The following is a 10,137-nucleotide window of genomic DNA, read 5'->3' as shown; positions in this document are numbered from 1 at the left end:
GGCAAGGGAAGCCGCTAGGCTAATCCAGGTGGATTTTCCCAGGGGATGCACGTGGCTGTGGGCAAACCTGCAGTGGCGGTCGGTTGGCACACGGGGTGGTTAGTACCCGGTGTCCGGAAGGGTGGCTCTCATCCTAGCAAATGCTTGTCTTCTGCACTTTATGACCCAGAAGTTTTGGCTAGCAGAGTGTGTCGCTGGGGTCCCGTTAGCGTTTCGGTGAAGGAAGCGTAGCTGTGGCCTGTGACTCCGGGTTTCTTCTTGTGTTCTTTCTGCCTCTGCAGCTGCTGAAGGCTGAAATGAACCCTGCAATAGCAAATGTCCTGCTGTAACTTAAATTCAAGGCAAAAAAAGGCGTGTTTTGGGTAAGACCTGAGTCTTCAGACAACTGCTTTTTTTTCAAGTGACTCTGGAATAAAGCCACACAATCTGAAAAAAAAAAATACAAAAAGGGTTATGGCTGGTTACTGCAAACTATTTAAATTGCATCCTTCTGTGGAGGCTCCTGTTTGGAGACATTAATGCGTCTGAATAAAGATTTTAGTGATTTACACCCCCAAACCGATTTCTGCCAGGCGAACTCTTCCATCGAAGCCGCGCGCTGTGCGGCACGAGGAGCCTTCCCCTCGCAGGGACAACTGCACGCAAATCCTTTGGGTGGGTTGGCTGGGGGTTTATTTCCCTGGTGCCTGCTGCTTGTTGTTGGGTTTGTTGTGGTTTTGTTGTTTTTTTTTTTTTTTTTTTTAAAGTTTACTTTTAAAAGGGCGAGCCTTAGGTGCGAGCTTCCCCTCCCCCTCCCGCTCCGCTCCCCCCCCCCCCCCCCCCCCCCCCCGCCGCCGCGTGCCCAGTGCGCCCGTTTGGAACCCTCCTTTGGAACCCTCCTTTGGAACCCTCCTTTGGAACCCTCCTTTGGAACCCTCCTTTGGAACCCTCCTTTGGAACCCCCGGGGCCGGGGCCGGTTTGGAACTAAACACCTCCAAGCCGCTCACCTGCTGCCCAGGCTGGGCGTCTGCTCTGCGCCCTGCCTCTCCTCCAGCACCGAGCTCGGGGGGGGGCTGCCCCCAGAACGCCTCCAGCACCCCGCTGGCTTTCCCCCGGGCCCGCGGAGGTATCCTGCGAGGGCATCGCTCAGCAGAGCTGCCGAGTGCCGGCACGTCTTTTCCTCTTTGACGCAGCAGGTATTTACTGCCGTTTCCCTCTTCCCAAAACACTGGGTGGTGCCTTGATAGGACTGGAGAGTTGGCATATGGGTGCAGGAGCCCTAAAACAGCCAACCTGCCCAGCCCCTCGCCCCTGGGTTCGGCGCAGTGGGAGCGGTGCCGGCACGGCCAGTGGGACCTGCCCCCTCTGCGCCCCAGCAGCTGCACCAGCCGCTGGGTGCGCACCCCTACCCCCTCCCTGTGCCCCAGGGGCGCTGCCGAGCCGGGGGGCACCCAGCCGGGAGGTTGTCCCACAGCCCTTGCCTGCCCACACCTCCCTGGCTGCCCGGCCATGGCACAGCTGCCAGTCCCGGCACCCCAGACGCTGCTTTTCAGCCCCCCGTTATCCTGCGCGGGTACCAGTGCCATCATGCAGTTACTGGCGTTTTGTCACTGCCCCGGCGTGGGTCACCACTGGCACTGGGTAGCGGCAGCATTTCTAATGCCACCTCCTCGTTTTCCCTGACCCATACTCCACAGCGTGCCGATCCCTCCTGCTCCCAAATGGCTGTGCCGTTTCGGCAGGCGTGTTTCCCGTACCCCCTCCTTCTCCCTCTGGATTTAAGGCTCACCTACTGAACAGCTGTTGGGTTTGTGGATGTGCCTTGGTTTTGAGCAGCCTCAGTGTTTTGTTTTGATGTGGAAGTGGTATGTTTCTGCCAAACGAACCGTGTGGCCCAAACAGAGCAAATGTGTCCTATGGGGTCGGTGGCTTGCCATTTCATCCACGAGATTGTCATTAAAAGCTTGGTCCAAAATACAGCCCAACCTTTTGTGCCTGGCCTCAGCAAGTCCGTTTGAAAAGTGTTTGTCACTCTGTTATTTTTTAAAAATTTGTAATTAGTGGTTGAAGTCCTGACTTTTCTGAGAGGTTAGGTTTATTTAGGATAAAGCATAGTAGAAAATAAAAGTTTGACCATTTCCTAAACCATTTCTCACATTATAAAGGTTGTTTTAGTAGGTCCGGGAGCCAATTCCCGCAAGCCTGGTAGTTGCTACCTTCTGGCACTGATAAGTTTTGAGATAAATCTACTGATTTGGTTTTACCTAATAAGTGGCTGTTACCTGGCACTCAAACTGGGGAAAAAACATCCAAATGGGGGGGGAAAAACACAATAATGAACAACTTCAGAGAACCGGGGGGTTGTCGTTTTTGTAAAGATTGTCCAAACTCCCATCCGACCATCCCACTTGCATTCTGTGCATTTTGAGTACATTTTAAAATACTTTGTATTTTAGTTACATGTTTGAAATACCGTGCACCACTTTGTTTTCATAATTAGATTAATTCTTCTTACATTTAGCATATGGGGTGAGGGGGATGACACACGGCAACTTGTGCAGTTCGCTCAGCAGTGCCGTTGCCCTGCATGCCACAGCCCCGGGGGTCCCGGGGCGCTGGGTGACCCCCCAGCAGACACGTCCCTTCTGCTGCTCCTGTACCGCTGCCTGCGAGGGAGTGCTCTCCAGGGCTTGGCCGCTGCTTTCCTTCCTGGCAGCAGAGGCCACCCGCTTGTGCTCTGCCTTGTGGATGTGGAAAATAGGTTATTTGCTGATGTCTTTTATGTATTCAAAGCCTGTTATTTTGTCTTTGTCAAGCTGAATGATGCTAGTTTTCACCAAGCTTTTCCTTTATTTTTCTTTGTCCTTTTTCTTCATTCTTTTCTTTTCTTTGCCCTTTTTTCACTCTTTCTTCTTCCCCCATCTTTCCCTATCTTTTTACTGTTTGTTCTCTTTTCCTTTTTTAAAATTTTTTCTATTATTATTTTTTGAGTGTATTTTCTAGACTACAGCTACCAAGTTGTAGTTTAACAAGTAGTTTGCCCTACTGACAACAAGCACTTGCTGGCAGCCTAACCATGAAACACTCTTAACTTGGTTTTCCAGTACCCTAGCTAACGTAACACTCCCAATTTTGGGTTACATACTGAATTTCAGGCCAAGTGTAGGTTGAAATATTCACTTGACCAAGTAGGGTCCAGTCAGCTGTGTTAGTTCTCTGGCAGGGGCGTAAGGAAAACCCACAAGTCGAGAACTATGCTAAGTTTTGTCTTTTTAATTTCCTAATCAGTTTAGTCATGCACTGTCACGATAGGATCCAGTTCCTGAGCATGTCTTTTGGGGCAGTTTTGTAGCAGGCAGGGTTTGCCTGTCTTCCACTTATTTTAATGAGGACATTACTGAAGGCTGAAGAACTCCCTACAAAGTAAAACATTGTTTTATTATATTTCTTCATGTTCTCTTCTATAAATGAAAAAAAGAGAACTAGAAAGAAAAACAAATGAGAAATCATTATTTAAAGTCAGCGATCATTAAAAGACTTTGCAGTAGATCATGTACTTCTTCATGACTTTTCAAGCTTTATTTCTTATATTTAAGTCTCATGGAAAGATTAATGTTCGTTTAGTATCTTTTAAAACACAGTTGCCTGAAATGGTGACACAGGCACATCTGGGCAGAGTATTCCTTGCACAGAATAGGCAAGTTTTTTCTATTTATTGAATGCATGAGTTTTTGTTGTTCAGTGTGAGGTTTTCTTGTGTCATCCTGTGCACTTGCTGTCTGTGTGGTTTCCATTTTAAAAGCAGCTTTGGAGAGAGCTAGCACTTGAAATGCCCTCACAACCATTCTGACCGATAGCTCTGAAGAATTAACTATGACAGTATTAACCAAAAGCAAAACTAAATGATATGCAAAGAAAAGGCAAGTGGACACTGGTAACAAATTTATGCCCCCCCCCCCCCGTTTTTTTTTTTTCAATTGAAGCATCCTGATATCATGCTAATGGTGAGTACAGTTGTTCAACATAAAGTGCTTTTTGTACTAGACAAAACCTGGTTGATTTCTTTGCATTAAAATACCCCAAAAAACATCTTACTTCTTGTGCATGCATGAATGAGCAGAGAAGGAGTAGAGCTGAAGTTTAAAATCTATTGACTTTTATTATATGTTGCTTTTATTCCACTTTGGTAGGCATGAAAGATTAACTTAAACCCAAAAATTCAAAAAAGTGCTGTTGACATGTTTTTTTATGATCTTAATTTTATGTATTAGAGAACAAAGAAAGCAAGCAACTCAAATCTGAGTTTAAGAGAATAAGGAATAGTTTGAAATAATTTGTGGAGATGGAAAAGCATGTCATTAAAAATTAAGTAAGACTTGTTGCTGTATTGCTAAGCATTTCATGTGGTGACAGTCTATCCCAAACCTCTGCTAGCAAACAGGAATCCATTGAGTCTCAGCATGTCCCCCATTAAACCAGCACATCTCCCAAAGTTAGAAAGCTCATTAATGGCTTTCTGCTGTGAAACAATAAAGGATATATTCACTCACTGGTCAGTAATTAGTGCCAACTAGTTTTTGTCCTTCATTTTAGAAATATTCCAGAGCTGAAATAATTTTTTTTTATTTGTGTTTATTTGTATATTGGTATTCACGTAGGCCCGCAATCTCCTTTTTGCTTTTCTTTGAAAATTATAAAGTAGTAGAGAATTTAGATAGTGTAAAACAGAGCAGAAAGCGTGGAAAGCCCACTTGAAATTTTCTCTTTTCTACTTTGTACCAGTAATCTGCATGGAGTCAGCTGAGGGCCCAACTGGACTCCTGGAAATGTGGTTTTAAGGTAACAGGAAAATAGAAGTTCATTTCCACTGTCCTCATGGAAATAAGATGAGTGTTGCTGAAGTTCAGACATTCTTCCACGGAGAATCTTCCAACAGGGACTACACCGTAGTCACAATTCAAATCTCTGGGGTTCTGCTTTTGCAGGTCTTGGATTGCTTTCTAGCCGATATTACAACATGTGCCTTACAGCGCTTGGCTACTTCTAAAGACCTTTATAAGGATTTTGGTGTTGGGGGAATGCCTGGTGAGTGCAGCTTGTTCAGCACAAGCACTAGTAGCATTCTCGGTGACAGATCAACTGTGGGATAAGATAGTCCCAAAATTAGGACCACAGAAGTTGGTCACCTGCCTATATCAGATTATGTAAATAACAGAGGAAGATAGGAGGAAAACAAAACTTAATGACGGTAATCAAACACTTGTTAATGAACACTTAAAAAATGAAAGCTTGCATATAGTTGTGTAATTGAAATAGAAATGTATGCTGTAAAAAAGCTAAGCAATCATTCTTCTCCCCTAATCCCCCCCACCATCCAGCTTTTTTCTTAAGGAATCTTATTTTTTTTCTCTCTGAAGCCCTGTTAGGTATACATATTTATAAGACATACAAGAAAACTGTGATTCTTTTGATTAATCTTTCCAGGACCAGAAAGGAAATAATACAACCAGCACACACACAAGAATGAAAAAAGATTTGTTAATTTTTTTTACTGGTGTAATATCTCTGTAACGCTTGATCTGTATCTGCACTAAAGGTAGGTGTAGAACATCACCCTGAAGGTATCTCTTGCTGTCAGTGGATCATGAATGTCAGCCTTGACAGGTATCCTCTGGTGATGTTATAAAGCATATGTGGCTTATTTTAAGCAAAGCTGTCCATACTTTTGTCTTGTCTTCTTGGAATATTCTTACTTTCTCCCTAGTGTCTGTCACTTTTTTTTGTCATCCTTAAGCTGAGAAATATCCTGTAAAATCTTGTTAGCTGGTTTTAATTGTTTTTCCTCTTGCTAACTTCTAAGAGCCATTACATCTGCCTTAAAAGGTACATCATATTTTTACTGATACTGTAGAAGAAATTACAATTTTTTGTGATACGGTTCATAAATTCCAGTTACTACAAACTTTGCACTTTGAGTGCTATGTATCTTCTATACTTTTAAGCCGCAAATCCTGCAGAGACTGCCCATGACTTGTTCTGTGACTTTCTATGGAACTATTTAATTGCCAAGCTTAAACGCATGCTTCAGTTCTCGTAGTGTCCAAGTCCAGCTCTCTTTTGAAAAGCTTGCTGGTAGGGATGCTTGCCAGCACTCGGGAATCCCTGAGAGGGAGAGAAGGAACCGGTAGTTTTACTTGCTTCTATCTGCCAGCTTCCCATCTCCCACACAAAACAAGCAACTAACATGCTAGTGATGATATGTCCAGGGGAAAAAAAAAATCGGATAAATAAATAGAATCTGAAGAGTCCACAACATGGATTCCGTTGATGTTTTGCCATTCAATAAGTAAATAATGCCGGTAAAACTTGCGCTGTCATTTAATCATACATGCATTCACTTGACCATGGAGTGTCTTGTCTAAGTAGTTATGCTATGTCTTGCCAAAATCTTCCATACAAAAAAATGAATTAAAGTGTCCATGTTAGCTGTGTTTTGCATTTGACTGGATTTTTTTTTTTTATGGGACAGCTTCTCTTATAATTATGTAATTGTATATAGCAACAATTATGACAGAAATGCCCATGAAGTATGGGGATAGTAATATGGAAGATGAAGCAATCCAAAGGAAAACAAATTCATCACACTATGTCAGCATCCATTTTTTAAGAGGAAAAGTCCCATGCGATGTAATAGAGAATTAGAACATCCTTCATGATGCCAATCCTACATTTGACTGAGAGCGGCATCAGCAAAAAGTGAACACCAAAAAAGTCTCTGAAATACAGGTCAAAACTTATGAGAGCTTGAATAAGCAAGAATGGGGAAAAAGGATAACACATAAGTATTAAAAAATAGGGGCTGAAATAGTTTATCTGTTCATGTTTTGAATGACCCCCTATCTTATAGGAAAGAAGGGAGGGCATAAAGGATAGAGTCTATAGCTTGACATACTTCAGGGGCAGGGGGCTTCCAGGCCACGCTGTACAAGTAAAGTTTGAAGTCAGTCTGTGGCCTCAGTCCTTCCATCAGTGGGGTTAAATCAGGAGGATTGGCTGTAGCTGCTGAGTGCTGCTGCGTGAGATAGTTCTGCTGAGGCGTTCACCCTGACGGCAGCATCAGGGCTTGGGCAGCCCGTGTAAGTGCTGGTGTCATGGCTTTCCCTTCTGCCGCTGTAGGCTGAAACGTTAGCGCTCCAGCAGGCGTCTTCCAGAAGGCAGCATCCTAAAATGCAATGTGGCCTTGCAGTTAGAAGGCTCGACCTCTTTTCATGCCCTTCTCCTGAGAGTCAACATCAGAGCTTCTGCTGGCTTCACCTGCGGGACCAGGACTTAGCCCAGCTTCTTTATCCTGCTGGCGAGAAGTCCCTGTGAGACTTCCATCAGTTGTTGTCGGCTTTATAAAGATCTAGCTGGCTAACCACTCTCCAGTTTCAGTTTGTTTTGATGCTTGCGTTGCTTTCTTGGAAAGCCAGCCATGCTCCTGTCAGGATTATCCATTGACATTACACAGCGTAAACAGAAGGTTAGGAGGGACCAGACTGTGTGCCGGCAGCGCTTGCTTCCTGTGGGCTTCGGCACTCGGATGTGATGTGCTGGTTTTATTTATTTATATATTTATTCACCCCTTATTTGGGTAGCAGATCTTTAAGCCATTCCTTAAATTGTTAGTTAGCATGTGTTAAGCATGTATTTTTACTGAGAGGTAGTTCTGAGGTATTTTTTAGATGAGGACACACAAGATAGGTGTGTAAGTATTACTTAGCTTCTGCATGCACTTGGTTCAGTGGATGGTTTGTTTTGTTTGCTGTGTGTGGGCTCTTGTTGATGAGCACTTTGGAGATGTCAGGGTAACTGCTTCTGGTTGTTTGCTTCAAATTCATGTATTAAAATTCACTTCTCTTAGGCAGGGAGTCAGATTTCCCTATTGCACCTTTTAATGGCACTTGGGAAATCCTAGCTCATAATGTCATGGGCTTCTGCATCATCATTGCTATATGTAAATGCATGATTAACAGGTGAGTGGTTGGCAAGACATTCTACTGCTAAAAAGAGGGATATCCTGACATTTTTAGTGCAAAATATGAAAAACTACAGTGGACACAGGTGTGGAAAAGCTGTAGAATATCTCACTCGCTTGACCGGTGGAGCATGAGGGCTTACCTGCTATCCTTCAGAGAAGAGTACGTTTGAGAGCTGGACTGGCTAGTGTCCTTGCTTTGTGCTCTTAAATTGTATTGCTAGTTAATCAGGGCATTAGGTGGAAATGTTAAGATTGGAAAAGATACTCCATGCTGATAATTGGAATAGACCTCTATCTATTACCTTACCAAAAAGCTTCTGAGAGTCTTGCATTAGTGCCCCATATATTTGTCACTGGTTTAAGTATCTATATGATGGTCACTTACACTTAAGGATTTGTTGTGAACTCTACAACTATTTTTGCATGACAGGTCACAGTAATGAAAGGCAGTAGTAGAAATAAGGATCATTCGACAGAAGGAGAAGGAACTGGGAAGCGACCAAAAAGAAAGTGTCTTCAGTGGCATCCCCTGCTTGCCAAGAAACTCCTTGACTTCTCTGAAGAGGAAGAGGAAGAAGAAGAAGAGGAGGATCTTGATAAGGTAGACTTCATTGGATTCTTTGACTCTAGAAGGTTAATGGTGGGTCAGATTCTCCCTAGCTGTGTTTTTGTTCTGTTTGCTTCTTGCTATTCTCTTTTGTGAACAAACGCAGCCAATTAAAAGAAGTGATGCTGTGCCCATAAGGTTATAATAGCAAATAACACAAAGTGAGTTGTCAACCACGCTTTAAAAATCTCAGACAAAACTCTGTTTTTTAGAGTTAGACTGTAAGAGTTTTAACAAGGTTGTTTTGATAACGTTATTCATCTTGGTCTTGATTGCTCAAGGTGGGTTTTTGAGACGGGTTTTTTTAATTGTTCAATTTAGACATGAAGTTAGCCTGTGCTTAATAGCTGCTTCTGGTGGCTTTGAGGACATACCAAGCTAACGCTTTTATTTCTTTTTTTAAAGATTTAAAAAATACAAATATTAAAAGAGAAAAAGAAGAAAAAGATGTCAAGAATTTTTACTGTCTTTGTATGTGAAATTCAGCTTATCCTCCAGAATATGGAGAGCACAGGTGGAATAATCTCTCACTCATTTGGTGCTTGGTAGTTTGGTGTTCTTCAGTGATGCTGGCCTTACCCTTTTTTGTAAGGATCGCACAATGTGACACTCCACAAGTGTACAGTTAGACTCATCCTCTGTAACAGGAAGTGGGAATGGGAGCTGATGGGTTTTGGAGACGTGATGTTTCCATCATGCAGACAATGTTCATATCTGCATCTCCTTGATGCTTTGCTAAGGCAGGAAGGGAGACGTCAGTGCTGAGGAGGCTGCCTTGAGCCACATACTGATAAGGAAGAGTGACCTTGACAAGGATAAGGAGCAACAAGGAGGAGTCTGATACTCTGACAGTGCTTTCTATTGACCTTACAGATCACTTGCCACAATATGGCATAAACCAGACATGTTGCGGTTAGGTAGGAGGTGGTTTTCTTTCTCACACAGTAGTAAGTTTCGTTCAGTCAGAACTAGTCTTCTGTGGTATTGTCCCTTGCAGGAAAGATAGGCTGGTCTGTGACCGGAGAGGGCATATTTTGGCGGTGTACTCTGTTGTGATTGCCTGCCCTCTCTCTCCAGCTGGACAGCTGTGCAGCTCACAGGCTGAGTAATGAACGGCAGGAGATGGGGGAACAACTGTTACCTATGCACTTTCCTTCCTATGCACTTTGTAGTTGCAAACACAAGTGATTGAGGTCCAAGGTAGCTCTGCTCACCTCATCCCACTGAGATGATTTCTAGGTCATAGGAAGGGGGTAGGAAGGATGTCTTTCCTCCAGCCTCTTTAGGACTGTTACTAGAGAATGGTCCTCAGCTTAGAAATCTGCTCTACTTGCAAGTCAGAGTTTAAGTCTTGCAGAGAGCATGAATGAACCTTGGACCATCAGGTGAGGAGGTTTGATGTAGAACTCGGAGTCTTCTGGACAGAACGGATGGCCTTTGGAAACAGCTCTGTGTATCCATGTGCATCTCCCTCGTTCACACACAGCATACACAGATTCTGTCTCTGTGAGAAGTGTGGATAACGGAGTT

At 43.6% G+C, this 10,137-nt stretch overlaps 1 protein-coding gene across 1 annotated transcript in view; it reads left to right on the top strand.

Annotated features, from left to right (window-relative positions):
• The first annotated feature begins 8,439 nt into the window (after positions 1–8,439).
• Positions 8,440–10,137, top strand: part of BBX (BBX high mobility group box domain containing) — a 58,815-nt gene continuing 57,117 nt past the window's right edge. The window contains 1 exon segment of the mRNA XM_059820059.1: positions 8,440–8,601. Within this exon segment, the coding sequence (XP_059676042.1) occupies positions 8,440–8,601 (162 nt within the window).

The sequence above is a fragment of the Gavia stellata genome, chromosome 1 (assembly GCF_030936135.1).
Source record: "Gavia stellata isolate bGavSte3 chromosome 1, bGavSte3.hap2, whole genome shotgun sequence".
Taxonomy (NCBI): Eukaryota; Metazoa; Chordata; class Aves; order Gaviiformes; family Gaviidae; genus Gavia; species Gavia stellata.
Note: the sequence above shows the minus strand (reverse complement) of the source record. Positions and strands in the feature narration are given on the sequence as shown.